The sequence below is a fragment of the Sesamum indicum genome, linkage group LG10, assembly GCF_026168435.1.
Source record: "Sesamum indicum cultivar Baizhima isolate 11 linkage group LG10, ASM2616843v1, whole genome shotgun sequence".
Taxonomy (NCBI): Eukaryota; Viridiplantae; Streptophyta; class Magnoliopsida; order Lamiales; family Pedaliaceae; genus Sesamum; species Sesamum indicum.
In genome coordinates this window covers 3219043-3239202 of record NC_142666.1, presented here as the reverse complement: position 1 = coordinate 3239202, position 20160 = coordinate 3219043, and the positions used below count along the sequence as shown (strand labels likewise).

The window sequence follows — 20160 nt, the reverse complement described above, 5'->3', positions numbered from 1 at the left end:
GTGGGTGCAAATGTAATTATCCCAAATTTTCTAACCCTTAATTGCTCTTGAATAAATTAGTTACTTAACTTTTGTGATGCATTAAAATGTGAAAGAATTTGGAAAAATATTGGTTGGCAATAAGGGTCTTCATATTTGATGGCATGGAACTAAACTAATGAAGAGCTATAATGAAAAAGAAATGAAAAATTTGCACCTTCCGAGGTGCGAATTCATCCTCATCGCTTCACTTTTGGTCTACGTTGGCATGTTTCGTGCTTCTTACAAGCACAACTTCATGCCACCCTTCTCCTACCCACCCCCCTACCCCCTCCCCACCCCACCCCAGAAAAGTCACTAATATTTAACTCTGAAATTCTTGGGGTTATAAATACTCCCCACCAATTCCAAAAACCCTCCCACCTCTTCTTTCCAAATTCATCCACAGCTGTTCCCTTTGGTTTTTTATCTATCATTATTACAACCTTTTCAACACACACACACACACACACATATACATACACTGTTTTTGGTTCTTTCAGTGATGGAAGTGGTGATATTATTGGGTGTTGTGATGATGTTGAGCAGCAGAGTTTGTGCGGATCCAGACATGCTTCAAGATGTCTGTGTTGCTGATCTCACTTCTGGTATTTTTCTTTCTTTCTTTCCCTTCTTGCTGCTTACTAATAAAATATTATGATATTTGTTATGTTAAATTCAAAATTATCTATTCAGGAATTATATATTTATATTTTGAAATTATAAATATTTTAATAAATACCTCTTAGCATATTAGAATGTATTTATAATTTTAAGTGTTTTAAATGTTTTTGAAAAATGAATTTTCAATTATATATAAAACTTCAAAAAAGTCCGTTTTAATTTACATAATTTTATACGTTAAATGTAATAGAAATGTATGATAAAATATTCAATCCATACCTCTTATGCATCCACCATATACATATATGATTATTTACTTTTCATATATTTTCTTTAAAAAAACATATTTCCATGACTAATACTATATTATGAGATAATTACACTTTATTTTTTGAAATTTAATATAATTATATATAAATTTTAAAATTAACATTTATATTTAGTACTCTTAAAATTCGTATTATTTATCGTAATTATTTGAATTATTGATTTATCATTATACATGTATTATTATATGCATTAATAATGGTGCAAGAAGTTGCACCCACCTCACCTACTACTCTTAACTTCACTTCAACTCCTTTCTCAAATTAATATATGTATCCTATTATTTTTTAGTATTTTATTTTATTTTACTAAGAAACTAGTAATTACAAAATATGAATGAAAATCAAGAATTCCAGGCAAAATTAAATTTCATTTTTATTATTATTATTTTGGTATTAGATAAATGTTGCGATATTATTTAATATTTTTTTTATAGGAAAATAGATAATAACATCAGTGTGTGAGTGTGTGTGTAATTTGAGCAGGTGTGAAGGTAAACGGGTTCCCTTGCAAGTCAAACTTCACGGCGGAGGACTTCTTCTTCGCCGGCATAGCTAAACCTGGCGCCACCAACACCACCACCGGATCACTCGTCACCGGCGCCAACGTAGAGAAAATCCCGGGCCTCAACACCCTCGGCGTCTCCCTCTCGCGCATCGACTACGCCCCCGGCGGACTCAACCCGCCCCACACGCACCCACGCGCCACCGAGATGGTGTTCGTTCTATACGGGGAGCTGGACGTGGGGTTCATCACCACCTCCAACACCCTCATCTCCAAGTCCATCAAGGAGGGCGAGGTGTTCGCCTTCCCCAAAGGCCTCGTCCACTTCCAGAAGAACAACGGGAAGCAACCCGCCGCCGTCATCTCCGCCTTCAACAGCCAGCTCCCCGGGACGCAGTCCATCGCCGCCACCCTGTTCGCGGCCAAGCCGGCGGTGCCGGACGACGTCCTGACGAAGGCGTTTCAGGTGGGCACCAAGGAAATTGAGAAGATCAAGTCCAGATTCGCGCCCAAGAATTGATCGATGATGGATTATCTGATAAAAAAAATTAAAATTAAATTAAAAAAAAAAAAACAAAGAAGATTGGAATTTCTACACGTGTACGAGAAATTTCCTTTTTTTTTTTTTTCAATTGTGATCGAAAATAAAATTTGAATTTCTTGAAAAAAAGAAAATTCCATGCTTATTACTACAAGAGGAATTGAGATTTTCCATATTAATTATAGAGAAAAGTATGATTGATTATTTCACTTCAATTATATAAATGATTATGTAATATGTATGTATGTTACAGAAATTATATACATAGTTTGAATTTTAGAATTTCAAAGTATCTGCCGTAGCTTCTATTTTGCAACCAACATAAGTTATCAAGAAAATCGTAAGATAATGAATAGTGACAAAAACGAAGCATAGAAAAAAGTTAAAATTAGATTATTTTAGAAAGACAACTCAAATATTCGATAATTTTATATATATAATAAGTTGCAAATGTCCGTAGAGAATTATTTATAATTTTTAATGTGATTCATCTTAATTTAAATAGTTTATAACTTTTAATTTAATTTAAACAACTTAAAAGTAGAAATTGCAATAAGAAAAACTCATTTTTAAGAACTTATGTCTCAGCAATAAATTGATATATGCTTATTTTAAATGATTGTAAATATTTATATTTTATATTGTATGTATATATATTTATTTATATGAGTGAATTATACTTTGAAATGCATAATAATGATATGAATTTTACGCAGATATCATGTACGTGTCACGCGTAATACAATATAAAAAACAAAAATAATGTTTAGCTAGAATTATAATTTATAGATTATTAATTAATTTCTAGAATATTGATAAAGGGTGGAATTAATTAGAATATATGGGAATGGAAATGACTTGTTTATAAAGCAATTAAAGTGTGTGTGAAGAGAAAAAGACAAAGCAACTTATGATGGGATTAGTAGTGATTAGATGGGACAAAATATATCATATGATTAGACAAAAGGCCAACAACCAAAAATATGGTAATTTATCAAATCTTTGTCGGAAGAAATTAACCTTTACCTAATTATTTGCTTAATTCTTACACCCACAACAACATTACTACTTTAAACTCTTCACTCTTAAGCCTACTTACATTATTCATATTATTCAACAAATAATGTATTGCACAACTCAAGTGTTTTTTGTCCTTTTTGCTATAATCCCTTTTTCTATCCAATTGGATTTTCTGCTGCAAATTCGTTTCGTAATTTTTTTTTATTACATTGAACAGACATATATAGTGTGTGTAAAATATTTTTTTAAATGAAGATATGGAATTACTACAGTGCTTTTTTATGATGTTTGGAAAATTATATATAGTATTCTTGATGTTTCTTTCTATCTAATAAATAAATTCCTAATTCTTAAGTTGAAATCTATCGAATTTGCTTATATTAGTAATAAAATTGAACAAAAAATTTATATTTAACCCCAATTGATTTTTTACTGGTCTATTACATGTCAAATAAATTTTTTCTGACCAAACTACCCTTATACATTTTCACACGCTAATGCATGTGAAGAGATCTTCACCCTTATAATGGTATTTTCGTCTGAAAGTATTTGTTTGGCGTATAATAAGTGAGTAAGAAGTCAATTGGGGTTATATAAGTGAGTAAGAAGTCATTTAATCTTTTTGTTAATATCAACAAATTCAGTGATTTCGGCTAACGTAAGAATCTATTTGTTAGATAAAAACAAACGTCAAGGACATTAAATATAATTTCTCAAACATCAAGGTGTCAACGTGTAATACATCAAAATTTAGGAGACGGTGATGTAATTATCCCCAAAGATGTTGACAAATTTTACTAATATTATGTTACTAGAACAAAATTGACTTTTTTGCACGGTTAACGTTTAATTTTTTTGGAGAATACTAATTAGTCTTGGTTGCGCAACAATTATTAATCATTAGTTCTACAAGCGAGGCAAAAAAATATTAGTTATAATTAAAAAAAATTGTAAAAAATATTTTAGCCATAAGTAAAACCACGATGAATGTCGAATAACTGTCGTCAAAACTTAAAAATTTTTACATACCATACTGGATAATACTGGTTTATCATGAGTTTTAGGTTGTAGTAATTTATGATATAGGAGATAATCTTTTTCTTTTCTTCTTCTTTTTGTAGTGTGCGTAACTCGATTGTTGTCCTATCGTACGATGTATTGGTCACTCTAATTTTATATAAACTTTACAATATTATTATTTTTTAAATAGATGTAAGACAGACGCGAATATTATTTATATTTATATTTTGGTTTAAATAATGCTAATGATGATTTTTAAATATGCCATAAATTTATGGTCAGTATTACACGTTCTCTATCACTTTTTGGCTGTATAGAAATTATTAGACAATGATTAATATATATTTGATTGAAATAGTGATTTGGTACGTGAGATTATACAAAGAATGTTAGGTGACATTTGGTGTCATATAATACTAATTGCATACAAAATTTTCAACTACTCAAATTTTGTTACAGTATGAATCATCAGATCCAATAAATCCCCACACAATTAAATAAAGGATAGATTGTAATTTTTTTTTATATTTGTCATAATTATAAATATTTTTTTATTATTTAAAATATTATAAATATTTTTTAAATTGACAGTCGTCCAGTAAATATCCGGTACAATAGGTTGTTATGAGATAATATTTGTTAAATGACCATTAATTTCAAGAGGAGTATTTATAATTTTTCAAATAATGAGAAATTTTATAATTATGATAAATTTTACGAGAGCCCGTTGTTATTTATACTAAAATAAAATATTGCTATTATATTATATATAGTTTTACATCTTGCATTTGAGTCGGATATTTGCTAGTTGTACCTATATGTATTACTTACATTTGATCTCTATTTTTTTAGATTAAATATAAGGTATTACAATGTTTTTTTATAAAATTTAAAATAATTATAAATATATTTTTGTTATTTAAAAAAATTATCAATATTCTCCTGATTTTATCGTCCATCCAACAATTAACTTATTTTGTTGGTCTCCTGTTAAGTTTTTATTTATATTTTATGATAAACTGATCAAAATGTCCTTCGACTATGAATTATAATTTTATTTATTTTTCAAAAAAATTCAAATATTTTATATGGGGTAGAGGCGTAAGAAGGAAATTTCACCTCATTGATAGTTTTTATAATTTCTCGATTTATTTTAAGAAAGAAAAAGAACAAGGGCAAAACGACATTTTGAGGCCTTCATCCAGAAATTACATAATTTTATCAAATATCGTGAGGATATTCGTAGTTTTTCAAACAATGAAGGATATTAGCAAAAAACATAATATAAATTTCTATTTTTACCCATAATTTAATATTCCCATGTAATAATTTTATACGTACGATGGGATAAATGTAATGATACCTCATCTATATATATTATATTATATTTATCCTCTTGTAAGTATAAAAATATATATGAGAGTGTTAAATGAGGAGTAAAATTAAAATTTTATGTAGTTCTGTTTGCTGACAAGTCAACCTTTTTGGTCCAAACCTAATAAAACGGGACGAGCTATAAATGGAGAATTTTCGAAAGGCGTGTAAGTATAATCTTGAAACTTTTTGAAGAAAACTGTAATTTCACATTTTTAAATGATATCTAAGTGCAATTAACCCTAATTACAATGTATCACGTTTCTATTATTTTTGAATCGAAAATTTCTATAGCTAGATCAAAATTCACACTAAATATCATATCTTTCTTTTTTTTTTTTTTTGAAATACATCGATATTTATAAATCAATCAACACATTATTATTGCAATATTTATATGCAATACATCAATATTTCTAAATCAATTAATAAATTTAAAAAAAATAAAAAAATAACATATTACTATTTAACGTAGATTAAATACCTGTATTTATATGACTCAAACTCACAATCTCTTGATCTACTTCATTTTTTCCAATAGTTGATAATTCATTTAAAAAAAATGATTATAACATTTGAATTGTATAACTTCATAATTGATTAGTCAAACATAGATTAAAACTAACTTTAATTTTAATGTAAATTAACGAATTAAAAAACTATTTAATGGGCATAATAAATAATTAAATAAAATACTAATTTGGTGAGATTAAAAGCTACATATAGTAACTTTTACCAAGATGTGGTACTTATGAAATTTAATTTAAAAAGTGATTATTAAAAAAAAGTCAAACGACCCTTAAACAAAATAAACACAAGCCTGACCTGCTCAATTACGAGGCTGGATAGGCACTTGTTCACCATATAGTAATAGAGTACATTTTCAAATTTATAAATGATTCGAGTCGAAACGACCACATTTTTATTCAAATTCACTTGAATTGTTATCGTATTTCAAGAATAATGTTTGAATTTGATTTGATTATTGATTGAATCAACCTCAAACGAGCTTACATTAATAGAATCAAGCTCGACTCGGTTACTAACACAAAAAATTGTTCAAACTTGATTTATTAAATTTAACAAATCAAATTCAATATCGATCGATTTCAAACGACTATCGAATAATTTGATTTATTTTTCGGCGTTAGCCAAACCTCCAGCACTTACCAGTTTCCAGACAACACAGATTAATGAACCAAGACCAACAGACAGAAGTTGATTGATGAAGCATTGTTCTTGAGCTATAAAAGCACCAAGTTACAACATCGGCAAGAACATAAGTTCACATAATTACAGCAGAAAAACAACACGGCTTTGCCGCACCCCAAGCAAAAAGAGAAAAGCAACAGTGAGAAACAACTGTGGAACGTACAAAGGAGTACATTTAGGCATTGTGCTTACTAGATATGGCGAGTTCAACAGAGATGATGAAAGTGGATCGTCCCGCCTCCTTCAGATACTGAACGTCTCCGTTCATAAGCTTCACCAACTTTCTACTGATGAAGAGGCTGATCCCGTCCTCAGTCGTGTCCGCCTCGTCCCCAAACATTTGGTTCAACAATTCTTGCGGTACACCTCCACCCGTATGTGTCATCCTGCATCACAACAGTGCCAAAATATAATGCAATAGCTAACGTTGGGAAAGCTGAGAAAGAAGTCTTAAATATCATATTTAAATTATTCTACACACATTTGGGTGTGCCATCCTCACTGGTACTAACAGTTAGTTTGGCAGTGGTGTTTAAAGACAAATCAACGTTCAACGCCTAGCACAGAAACGAAGTTCATAGGATTACTGTAGTGAGTGTACCTGAACTCCAAATGGCCAAGCTGAACTGATTCGCCTATAGAATCTTTCGTCAACGAGGCTGCAACGCCAAGCTGGCCCCCGCTTGGAGTGTAAGTGACTGATATTAGCAAAAATGCCGCTAGGATTTGCTGAAGCCTCAAACTGTCTCCATATAGTGTTTCGCTAGAGAGATTTGGAGCCAAATTATCGACTATCATAATACCCTTTCCATTGCTTTTCATCATGACTTGACTAATCGCAGCAATCAAGACTTCAGGCAAATTGAACTCCACCATCTCCAGATCCAAGTACCTGAAGGGAGACAAATGAAAATCCAATGAAGTAAAGTTCGTGTAAATGAAAGTTCTAGCTACACTTTAACATTATGATTCCAGCTTTACCCTTCAATTATATGATCAAGATCTGTATCATCGAGAATTTTGTTTAGCTGACGTTGACAGCAAAGACTAGTGCGCAGAAGGTTTTTCTGCTCATCGTCCAGGTCAGTTCCCTCCATCATCTTCCGAGAAAATATAATCCCGGAAAGAGGGTTCCGGATCTCCCTTCTAATATAAGCTAAGACTCTCAATCTCTTCAGTGCAGTTTGCTCTGATAATCGTTGAATGTGAAGTGCTTGTTGGAGCTCTTGACTGGCCAGCTGCAGGAAGCAGAAGAGTCCAGTTACTGCACCCTCCGCATCCAACTTTTTGCTGACACAAAGTAGGCACTCCACGTATTTCCCGCTCCTTGAGAAAAAACCGAATGGTATTTTTTCAGAATCTTGGCCAGTGACCGCATTGTTGAGTACGATACCGAGGTTCACATAAGCCTCTTGATTTTTCAGACGGCAGCAAGCTCTATTTATCCCAAAGACCTCACCCAGAAGCATTCTATTGATCACATCATCTCTACGCCATCCGGATATTTTTGTCATGGCTGCATTCCACTCAGAACACCAGCCAAACTCATCTGTCCCAAATATAGGTGGGATTAACGGGTTAGGATTTTGTACGATAGCTCGATAATCTCCTTCAATTCTTGTGAACTTGTCCATCACGCTCTTCTGGGCTGTTATATCCTGAGCAATAAAACATACTCCCACGACGTTCTCCTTCACATCCCTGCTCGCACAAGCGTTCACAACTAAGCTGATTGGACCAGATTCACTCCTTGGCCCATGGGTTTTGATCTCAAATTGTACATTTCTTTCTTCTTTCCCTGATACAAGATGAAAAACAGTGTATGTTGGCACACATGTAACAAATCAATGTTTGTCTTCGATAGAGAAAAGAAAAGAGGAACTTCTTTGTAAAGGACATGATATCATGTATTATCTTCAACACAGGCATATATTACTATCATCTGAGAGTAGAGTTTGTCATTCCATTTAAAAACATACCTTGAAGTGCCAATTCCAACATCTTACTCACTGTATCAGCTGAAGACTCTTCAACGAGTGCAAGAAAATGCCTGCCAATTGCTTCGTTAACAGGAAGACCTGTTAAATCAGCGATTTTGGTATTCCAGCCATTCACAAGACCATCTACATCAACTGCTAAGATAGGCACGGAAGCAGTTTCAATCAGGCGGACCATCTCAGATGTCACTGCTTCGAGCTCCTGTATACCATCGATTTGCAGTTCATTCAGCCTTGTATGAATTGTGTTAGTGTCTGACTCCTTAACCTCAGCCTCTTTGAACGCATTTCTTAGAATAAGCTGCAACGAGTGGATTGCATCCATCTCATAGTCTTTCCAAGGTAAACTTCTTGTCTTCACAACTTCTAAGAATGCTTTGAATGACGACCTTGGATGCATCTTCCTTCCGTCGTCCTTTTCACCAGGTTCATGCTTAGCACCACCCCAACGAATTTCCGCAGCAGTGTGTGACCTGAACCAGAAAAGCCAGTCCTTATCACTTATCTTGACACCTGCCATACCGCAGACAGCATCACCAAGAGCCAGAGCCCCTGGAAAACCGGCATCGTATAAGCTGTCTGTACTCAAACCCGTGGAGTCCCTGTGGTACTCATCAAGCCATGAAACTATATCTCGGATCTGAAAGTCGGTCGGTGTTAATCCCAACCGATACTTCTTGTTCTTGTATAGTAGGGCAGCACCATCACATTTCACGAGATCCATTATGTTGGGGCTCTGGGACACGATGCCTAAGGGTGCATCTCGCAACAGCATATCACACAAAAGGGTCTGAGTTCGCAGGATATTCTTCTCAAGCATCTGATTTTCCAATTCCAATTCCTTGTTAACATGGATGGCGAACACCTGGGCAAGAAATTCGCATGCGTAACGGAGAGGGAAGGGGACGAATCTTGGACTTGTGTGATGGCAAACTACTAATCCCCAAAGCCTTTTCCTCTTTTCTGGATGCGAAGAATCAGAGCCCTCCTCATCTCCCTCATTGACAACAACAGACATCACCAAAGACGCAATCGAATTCATGTTCTCCATGTACTGTAAATGGCAAGTGTGTGGGGCTCTGAGCGTCGAGCCGCAGAGTGTCAGATCAAATGGAAGCTTCTCATCTTGAACCACTTTTATATGATTAGCTCTACAGTCACAGATCATCCTGACCTTGTTCTTCATGAACAAAAATCGGGCAGCCTGAGGGATATCTGTAGCGGGATAATGCAAGCCCACATAAGGCTCAAGGCCAGGCTTTGTGATCTCAGTGAACACCTCTCCGTGATCATCATCATGAAACTTATAAATCATCACCCGGTCATAACCGGTGAGTTCAAAAACTTCTTGCACCATTGTATCACAGAGCCTTTCTACGCTCCCACTAGGTAACGCCTGCAACCGGGTTATAGCTTTTGCTGCGAGCTTATAAGATTGCAAGGCCCCAGCAGCAGTCATAGGGACCTCATGAGGCTTCACAGGCTCAAAGTCGATGATTAGACTGCCTGTGACTCTGTGTATTATTGCATAGAAAGGCTTCCCAGAAGTTTTACAGTGAACCAAGATGGGGTTCAACAGAGAAACCTCACCAAATCCCAGTGCTTTCTGCAACGCAGCAGCGCTAGGAGCAGTAAAAATAGCTTTGATATCAGATCCAATGCCAAGAACCGGGTGATCACCCACACTTGGAACAGCATGACTGACCATTGTAAGCATTTCTGGAGCATTCTCACTATAGGCAATTACTCTGAAAGTTTTCTCATCAAGGGCCAATAGACAACCAAATGGCTGGATCAGCTTGCCTTTCTGTATTTGATGGAGGTAAGCAGTAGTGACTTTGTCGGACTTAGGTCTCTGGTCTCCACTAGGGACATTCGTCACACGAACCGAGCTGGAGTAGTCAAATGAACTACCCGATTCTTCAAAATCTGCATGGAGTTTAGCATCTATGGACGTCTGCGCAATTATCCTAGTACTATGTCTCGATCTCGCAGAATTTATAGAAGACTGACCACGTTGAGAAGACGACATTCTTCCTTCAATCGGAACAAGAGAGCAAAATGAATCAATCAAACCGTAAATTTAATGAGAAAAATACCTGCTGATACCAAATCCTGGTAACAAACAACAACACTAATAAATTATCTTAGCTGGTCTTGTCACTTTCATCACCCCCCTCCCCCCAGTTAGAACATATAACAGCAGAAAACCCTGTAGTTTCCTATAGTCTATACGTCCGAACCCTATCAACAATATTCTAGCGCTTAGATGCAAAATACAAGATGTCTCAACATCCACAATACTAAGACAAATGCATAACATATCAAACTAATTAATCTGAACAAAATGGCTCAGAATTTGCAGGATTCCCAGTAAGTGAAAACATGAAATTACATATAGCCACAATTCAAAAATCAGTTTAGCATCTACCCTAACTTCATCTATTAAAATCATTAACCAAGAACATGAATACTCCAAAGAAACTTGCAAAGCAAAAGATACCAAAACACGTCCCCTGCTAAACAAATTTACCTATATGAGGCTGTCAAACTTGAACAACACAAACCCTCTATTGAAGAAGCAAAACAAAGCTCAAATTCAAGAACCCTCAACTACTACAACCAAAATTTCCAATCTTTTTGTGCTTTTTCCCCTTTTACCTGATGAAGAAAGTTAAGAGAAAGCAGAAAGAACTGACCCCTTTTAATCTCAGCTTGCAGATGCCAAGAAACAAAAGTTCAAATTCCCACAAGAAATCTTGAAACAGTGAAAGCCCAGAACAAGTTCAATAACTGGAAATTGAAAAACCCCAGTACTTTAGCCCACTGATATTCAACCCCACCATAGAGGAAAGCTCAGCTCCAAAGGCTCATTCCTGCTTTCGAAGTCTTGATCACCGCCTCCTCAGATCCTTCCAAACCCAAGAATGGGGACCACACACACACCCCCCATCCCTGCCCCCCTTGCTCAGAGAGCCCACCATTCCCATTAAACAAAAGATTTTGCTACCAAAGCATGAGTCATCAGTACATCCCCCGAAGTAGAGGCAGGCACCTATGACCAACTACAGCCCTCTACTTACCATTTGCAAATAAACTATGTTATTACACTATAATAATAATACAAGTATGGAAAGAGCGATCTCCAGCTTACCACAGAGAAAGTAAATTAAAGGGACAGTTATCTTTCCAAAAATAGTTAATTTGACAGTTGGGCTACAGCATGAAAACCAGTAAATGATTTTGGTCTTTTTGTCAGCTGAGGAAGAAACCAACATGGATATATATACAATATATATATATATATATCAATCCTCATCCAATTCTAAGTTTGATCGATTCTTAACAAATTATATAACATATATTTATTTTATAATTGATTTAATTCGAATAAATTTAAATAAAAAATTTATCCAAACAAATAAATTGCGGACTCCGTACAAAGTTAACACCCACTTCCAATCAAATGAGATACGGGCGCACGTGAATACCCACCAAGAAAGGAAATTGCAGTGAACCCACTTGTTTTAAGTGGGTGTTTGTTGGGCTTAAAATAAATGTTGATGGATTTGAATATACGTTAATCAGTTATTATTGAAAATAAATTTAAAAAGATTATTTTTGTTCTATAGATTTTATTTTTGAATTGTTTAAATTGAAGAAAGTTTGTAATAACTTCTGCTTTTATTGTGGAAATAAGTTGTAAATTAACCAGTTGTAACAATTAAGAATGTCTACAGACAAAATTAATAATGAAAAAAGTTAAAATTTGAGTGTTCGAAAAAACAACTCCATACCTATAATTTTGCTAATAAGCTTCAAAGTTGGGAAGCAACTGTATTAATACTTTTTAGTTCAAATTATGTTAATTCAATCGTTCAAAAGCAGAAGTTGTAAAATAAAATACCTTTTCAGGTTATTTTTAATAAAAAAATTGGTAAGTGCCTGCAAACACCCGACTCTAAGTTGATTTAAGACAAAAATTATAAACAAATATTTTATTAATTTATACTATATATTGATAAAATTATAAATATTAAATTGTATTTTCAATCGCTCCAACTTCAACTTTATACGGCAATATATGTTCAAAGGGTGTCTGGAAGCTTATAAGTTCAGTTTTTTTTTTTTTTTAAAAAAAAAAGAGTTTTAATTTACTTTTAAAATTTTTACAAACTCGTCTAATTGTTAATTACAGAAATATCGAAACTAATATCTTATGAGTTTCATAATCTTATTTTATCCAAATTATTTGAACTTTATATTTTTTCAAATAACATTAAAGGTCTTATAAATTGCAGAACATCTTATAACATACCTAAACTTATGAAATATATTAAATAAATTCAATGAAATACCCATTTTCAATAACCAAACAAAGAACTCTTCATTAATCATATTTTCTCTTTAATTTTATTTATGATGCTTCTTTAAATGATGGGTAAAAAAAGCCCATAATTTTGGTATGGTATGTAGTGTAGGGGAGACCATACCTCCAATGCCAACTCTCCACCTAAGGCCAAAATGTTATGGACCTCCTCACATGCTGCCATCCTCATCATGCTTTTCAGATTTCATATTATTTGTTCGAGTTAAATGCAATTTACCCTATCTGATATGAAAAACGAGTAAAAAAAAATTCATATAACAAATTATCCCTTAATATTTAAAAAAAATAAAATAAATTACCCTTTATTACCTTGTTTTATTTCCTAAAAATAAACCTAAATTTTGGATCCAAAATCTCAAACAAAAGACTTTTTACTAGCCCTAAACCACTGAGCTCTCCTCTAGAGACCTACGAAACTTATTTTTACTTACCCACATTTCACCTACTTGCCCATTCATTCTTGTCCTTACCCTTTCCTTTTGGATAATTTGCAACTTTGGATGCCAATTTTTTTTTTCTTTCCACTACAAAATAGATAAAAAGAATGAAGGGGGACCCACAATTTTTTTTTTATTTTTTTATATAAATCAGGTACAAAAAGGTTGAAAACATAAATATGAAGATAGATGTTTGGTTTTCGTCTCAAAATTATTTAATATTTTTAATTAAATTAATAAAGGAGCTCCAAAAATATTTTTTTAAAAACAAATATGAAATTTTGCATGTATTTATATTTATTTTTTTTTTGCTTTTGCTTTTGCAAGTTTTTTTCCCGAAAAAACGCCGCACCATCCTTCTGAATTTATAAATATCTTAGGAAATGTAGAATGTAATACGTTTAATAATTAATTTATAATAAAAGGTGTAAATTACTAAAATTTAGTTTTAATATAAATTTTATTTTAAATTAAGTTTATATTTTATATGTAAAAATATTTTTTTAAATATTTAGATAAATTTAGAATTATTTTATTTTATTTTTTTTACTGGTGGAGAAAGAAATTGGACACTTTTACCCAGTCAAGTTGGGGCTTGACACCTGGCTTCCACTCATATTAAATAACTACTTCTCCATAAAGCAAATAGATGCTATCTCCCCTTTTTTCTCCCCCTCTTAAAAGAGGGAATAGTATAAGAATATGTACTATCACTCTTTTATAATTGGTTGTGGTGTTTACAGTTTGATAATTTAATTGGATTAAATTAAAATTAAATACTTGAAATATTATTTTTTTAATTAAAAAATTGATATTCAATTTATTGAATTGTGCTGAATATCAAAATATTATATCTTATGCTTGGATTTTTATATAGGCATTTTATATTTATTAATTGATTTTATATTGTTTTTTGTTGGTTTACTTATCAAAAGTAAATAAATAAATAGATAATAAAATTATAGTTTTTGATATTTAATACTTTACTTTTAATAAAATATTCAATCTATCAAAATCTCAAACCTAAATACCAAAAAAATCCAATAATTAATTGGTGATAGTTTGGTGAAAACTCACTTAAATTTGGTTTCTTTTTAAGGTAAATTATAACGAACTCTCCTAAGGTTTGACATAATTATAAACACATCATATTGTTTGAAAATTATAAGAGTATTGGTAATTTTTAAACGATGAGATATTTATAATTATAACAAATCTCAAGAGAACTCATTGTAATTTATGTTTTTTTTTATTTAATTTTATTGAATAAACGCCCCCGCGTTTTGCCATGTCAAGTCACCAATGGCAGATGGCCTTCGGCCCAACCAACCAAAGATGGCCCAGTTAGGCATCCTTTAAGCAGGCCAGTTCAACACCCAAACTACGTCAGGTCTTGGATTTCAAAGTCTCGCGATTTTGTCTTCATGGATTTCAAAGTCTCATGATTTTGTCTTCAAAACACACACGACTCTTTGTGGAGAGAAGACTTTGGGGCTTATAATCCCCTTAAACTCCTTGTCTTCAATCAATATGGAATGCTTGCTTATGTCAATGCTCAAGAACAAAAGCAAGATACGAATCATCAATGTTGCAATCGCTTCACCAACAATTTTCTTTATTATTCATTTGTCGACCGACTGTCGAACCATATCCTTCACCAATGGATTTCTGCTGCTTTTTACTGCAAATGGCAATCAGAGGCGTCAAATTATGTTCGTTTTTCAGAATCTTAAACCAGCATGGCTAAATTATCACAGCAGGGAAGCGATATAACGTATGAACAGAGATCGAAAACTAAGTTAAGATACGGTGTAACATTCCCATTCATTACACTAATAGTCCCAAAACAGCAGAAGGGTCCGTTTAAGTCCATAGGCACATTCATATACACATCTGTCAAGAAATCATAATACTACAAGCATCAGTATCCTGTCAAAGGTGAAAGAGACGCAAATCAATCACTAGTTTGCTGCTAACAGTCATAACTTCAGCATAGCATCATATGTATGTGGTGAACGTAGCAGCTACATTCGTATGACTTTGTCTGAAACACAGGATGCAATAATGTGATAATCAACTTCAAGAACATGTAACTATATGGGAGTTTAAGAAACTAACAAAGAGTAGAAGCAGATATAGAAGGTTACCGACCGTGCTGCTGTTCAAGGAAATTGGTGGGAAGACCGTGTCCTTTTAAACTGGATTGTCAAGAGCTCTCCTGGCCACTTCAGACAAAAAGCTTCCAAGACAAATTTTTTCACATTTCTTGAGGCTCTTCATGTAGGTAGATGAAAGTTCAGTTTTCAGTAAACCTGCTGAGTCTCAGCAGATATTTCACTGATAAGCCATGACGGTTTTGCACTTTGTTTCCATAAATTTAGAGGAAGTCGACTGCCCTCAGAAATATGGTTTAATTATTAAGGAGAACAGAAATCCCATGCAAGAACGGTCGTCCTCCTTTCACACCGTGCCACCTGAAAAGAGAAACTATTAATCCACAGATTCAAGCTGAGTCCTCCACGGAAAATCTACCATTGGACAATATGGATATTTGGATTGATCTGCGAATGGGAGATTTATTGTAAGCAATACCATTATTCTTTATTTTCTTTTCACTTTTCCTCCCCTCCGTCTCCGAGTTGACTCTTTTAATTGGTTATTTTGATCACATAGAAAGCTTGCCTTGGGAAATGAGAGAGCATTACCTTGGTTGGCATTTTATGATCATCTAATTCTTGAAATATATGGATTAGCAAAACAATGCCGGAAAACAGGTAGATGCCACTGGAGTTCATAAGAGCAATTTCCATGACTAAAAGACTTACCGGCTATCATCAACCCTAATTAAGGGACTGAAGATATAGATTTACATCAGTGACTTACTATACTTAAGTTAAGTGTAACAATTGACAATGACGGCCCTTGAACAAGGGGGTCGATATATTAAAGATTATTAAGTTAATTTGAAAATGACAACAAAAACGTCAAGGGCTAGGTGTACAATCATAGTTGGCTTCTAAATTCATGGCAACATGATACTTCACAACTCGGCTACCAACAAACTCACGGATTCCACCCAAGTTTAATGTTAGAATTCCCTAGTATCCGTTAGTCTAATAAGTAATTTGGGTGAATGCAGTTTCGTCAGTTGCTATAACAATAAAAAATCACATATCAATATACCATCTTCCACAGAAAGATTTGGATGAAATCAACCATAGGTGTGATAAATGCATTTCTTAGATCAAAGCACTTAATATAAGAACATCATTGTACAAAACACATTCATATTTCAGTAACTCTTTCTCTTGAGAAGAGAGTAACGAGCCACAATAATTGGGAAGAACAAGATGACACAAGGAGATAGATAATGTAAGTCGGGAACTCTTTCTAAGAGCAGAACAGATAACAAGGAGAACAGAAACATGCCTGTCAATTTTCCTGATAAAAGCTATTACTAACGTCCTTTCTCTGGACCAGTTATGCACCTCGATTTGCCTAGTTTTTATTTGCTTCCAAATGCACATTTACAACACTTCTTGCCACCCAATATCACTGTTATGACGTTCAAGATAAACGGCTGGTTATATAGTTCATCTGAAGGTTTCCAGGACTACTTCTTTATCAACTTAAAATAATTCCACGAAATAATCCATGTGTGTAGATGAAGAACATAATCATCGAGTATAAATACACCAAGTTTAAAGTTAATTTCAAACTTTTATACTACTGCATAATCCTTAACATAGAAACTAATGGAAAATAATGCAACATTCGCTACTTCCATACTTCTGGATCAGGGGAATCTGAAAAGAGACAATGGCATAATACAAGAGAAGGATAATGCAAGCTACTACACATCAAAAACGAATCAGATTAACTGAGACGAAAAGGATTCCGCGAACAGAAAAACTTAAAATGGCATCAAGATTTAAGAACGTACAAAATCTTGCACACCTGAGTCTCAATCCCAATCGAGGGATTTGAAATTCTTTGGCTGTAGTCTTTCATGAACTTGCCAATGAACTGTAGGGTGACTCTGTATGATTCACGTGCATCCTTATAGCATTCATACAAAATTAGTTAGACATATATATATATATATATAATCACAGGGCATGATTTCAAAATGCTTAAAACAATCCAACAAGCTCTTCATATTTTGGTATAATAAGATCATTTCCATCTTTCTGCTGCATTTTAATTCCTCTTCCTTCCGCATAACTCCTAGCGCAAGTCCTACAATTTGAAGGCGTATACCGACTCTGTTACCAAGAAAAACAACAAGAATCTGCTAAACTTCATACCAGAAGCTTCCGAATTATGCAAAGACATTTCGTTCAATGTATATATATGATCACATTCCGTGTAATCTTTCATAAAAGAACTTAAATTTCTCTGTCATTGACAACAAAATCAGGGCATTTCTTACAACAAACACCCTCACATGAACCATTGGAAAAAGCCCAAAACAACTCCTCTACAATTCAACTCAATGTACAACAGATAATCAATTCTTGATCCTTCTGCTTCCTAAATTTTTCACTTAACAATCTACATCCAGACTGGTATTGCATTCTTTGGAGTAAAAATCATTCTTCTCAATCAGAGTTCTCAACATGTCAAAAGTAAACGTTGGACTGTTAGGATCACTTGTAGGTGACTCACCCGAGGAACTCAGCGTCCGCCGCTTCCTCAGGCTCAAGCAACACGAATTTACAGGAATGCCCTTCTGCTTCTTTCTCCGGTGCAAAACCTTCTTGTTCTTCCTCAATCGAAACAAAGACGCCCTTTTGCCATTTTTCCCCGTCCCTTTGCCCTTTTTCTCCTCCTTGTCCCCCGCTTCCGATGGCCCTTCTCCGTCTTCTTCATCAGCGCCGCCGCTCCCTCCACCTCCTCCTCCCCCACCACCGCCGCCGTTACCACCTCTCCGCCGCTCTTTTTCAGACATCAAAATACAATCCCAGCAACCATATATGTGATCAAGAAATCGTAACCATTACTCGGCACAACACGTCGCGACATGTGGGTCAAGAAATACGCGTAACAATACGAAAGTTTTCTCCTGATAGTGACAGTGTTGATGGCTTCATCAAGCGTGTCCAGAAGTTGTAAAGATTGGGGAAGTCAATTTCAGTAGGATTGTTGGCAACAAAAGAAATTGCAGAGAGGGGAGAGAAAGAGAGAAGTGGGTTTTTGTCGTTTTTAACGCCAGCCTTTGTCGGGCAATCACAGCTTGCGTTGCGTGAGGGATGCCAATTACATCCCAGTTTTTCTTTCGGAAATTTTCATGGAGTGGTATGTGTGAATGTAGGAGAACTCCCCAACTGGGTTTCTGCCACGTGTCCTTCTTGTCAATCACATCCCCCCATGATTAATTGGATGGTGTATCGTGCTTGGCAAATATAACCTCCACCTGATTACGGATCCTAATCACAATATTCTAAAAACGGTAAATTACAATCGACTTTCAACATGTATGATATAACTATCCATTTCTTTTATTGTTAAAAACCTATCAATATTCTCTTGATTTTAATAATGTCTAATAATTAATTTAATTTATTAATTTTTTTATGTAATTATCCAATAATTACATAATTTTATCAAATGTCATAAAAGTATTTGTAATTTTTTAAATTATGTCAAATATTAAAAGAGCTCGTTGTAATTTATCCTATTCGAAAATTATGTTAATATAAAAATAATAATTAAGCTTTTCTTATGTTACTGTAAGAAAATATGATATAGTGATAAAATATCAAGTGACGATTTTAATTATCACTAAAAATATATATAATTTTTATCTTACCATCATGTAATTATTAGTGACAAAATTGTATATAAAGTTATCGCAAAATATAATTAGTAACGCATGTATAGTGTCAATACAATACAACGACAACTATTTCAGGTCGTCACTATATACGTGTCATTAATTACATTTAGTAACAACTTTGTACATATTTTTTTATACTTAATTCTTACTAATAGCAATTTTTACAAAATAATAGTAATTATTAAAATTATGAAATTCATTATTATCTATATCTATACTAATAAAAAGAAAACCCTATTTATACTCACAAAGAGCGGTTACTTACACTGCGACACCAATTTTTTAAATTACCAAAAATATCCCTTATGTATATTTCAACCACCCAAACTCAAATTCTTATTCTTAATATATATTTATACTATCTATCTACACTAATGTATATAAAAGATAAAGATAATTTTCATTTATAAATAACGGTTCGTGACACCGCGACATCAATTTTTTGTGTTGATAATATCTCTAAGTTAATTTTACTAATTTATTTATTTAAATATGATATATTAATTTATATATGATGTGGGTAAAATCCTATTCTCTCATAAAAAGACAACTTTGCCCCTGATGGGGCCCAAGATCGCAAGTTTGCCAGCATGACCCGCGCCTCATTTACCAGGTCGGGTCGCGACCCGATTCGACAACCTGAGACACGTGGCACGCGCATAGCGGATCAATAGACCCTCAGGTTCTCTATAAATACCTCCCAGTCAGTGCATTAAATGTACGTCGTCTTGACCGCATTTTACCTTCAGGTCGCTTCAGCTCGCTGTGTTTCTAAGCGACCCCATATTTCGACCTCAGAACCAAACACTGACTTAGGCATCGGAGGGCCTTAGCTGGGGGCCACCCCAGCAAGCCTA

The 20160-nt window shown here is 33.9% G+C and overlaps 3 protein-coding genes and 1 long non-coding RNA gene across 6 annotated transcripts; 1 reads left to right on the top strand and 3 right to left on the bottom strand.

The window, feature by feature from the left end:
- The first annotated feature begins 365 nt into the window (after nt 1–365).
- Nucleotides 366–2168, top strand: LOC105172471 (germin-like protein 5-1). Its single transcript, XM_011093913.3, has 2 exons — nt 366–626; nt 1455–2168. The coding sequence occupies exons 1-2, from the start codon at nt 524–526 to the stop codon at nt 1991–1993; spliced, it is 642 nt and encodes a 213-aa protein (XP_011092215.1). The 5' UTR covers nt 366–523; the 3' UTR covers nt 1994–2168.
- Nucleotides 2169–6622: 4454 nt separating this feature from the next.
- PHYA (phytochrome A) lies at nt 6623–11920 on the bottom strand. Of its 3 annotated transcripts, none has more exons than XM_011093916.3 (5): nt 11792–11920; nt 8620–10674; nt 7622–8438; nt 7242–7532; nt 6623–7026 (listed from the first exon to the last, which is right to left on the bottom strand). In XM_011093916.3, exons 1-5 carry the CDS (start codon nt 11913–11915, stop codon nt 6816–6818), a joined length of 3498 nt encoding a protein of 1165 aa, XP_011092218.2. In that variant the 5' UTR covers nt 11916–11920; the 3' UTR covers nt 6623–6815. The 3 variants fall into 3 exon arrangements, with proteins under 3 accessions (XP_011092218.2, XP_011092216.1, XP_020552715.1); XM_011093914.3 differs by lacking the exon at nt 11792–11920 and adding an exon at nt 11337–11757; XM_020697056.2 differs by lacking the exon at nt 11792–11920 and adding an exon at nt 11171–11295.
- A 3331-nt stretch (nt 11921–15251) lies between these two features.
- On the bottom strand, nt 15252–17523 carry LOC105172473 (uncharacterized). The gene is made up of 3 exons (XR_848653.3): nt 17422–17523; nt 15616–15938; nt 15252–15508 (listed from the first exon to the last, which is right to left on the bottom strand). It is a non-coding gene; the product is annotated as an uncharacterized LOC105172473 (long non-coding RNA).
- A 65-nt stretch (nt 17524–17588) lies between these two features.
- Nucleotides 17589–18820, bottom strand: LOC148785189 (uncharacterized). The gene is made up of 2 exons (XM_088885607.1): nt 18133–18820; nt 17589–17729 (listed from the first exon to the last, which is right to left on the bottom strand). Exons 1-2 carry the CDS (start codon nt 18413–18415, stop codon nt 17704–17706), a joined length of 309 nt encoding a protein of 102 aa, XP_088741733.1. The 5' UTR covers nt 18416–18820; the 3' UTR covers nt 17589–17703.
- Between the last annotated feature and the right edge of the window lie 1340 nt (nt 18821–20160).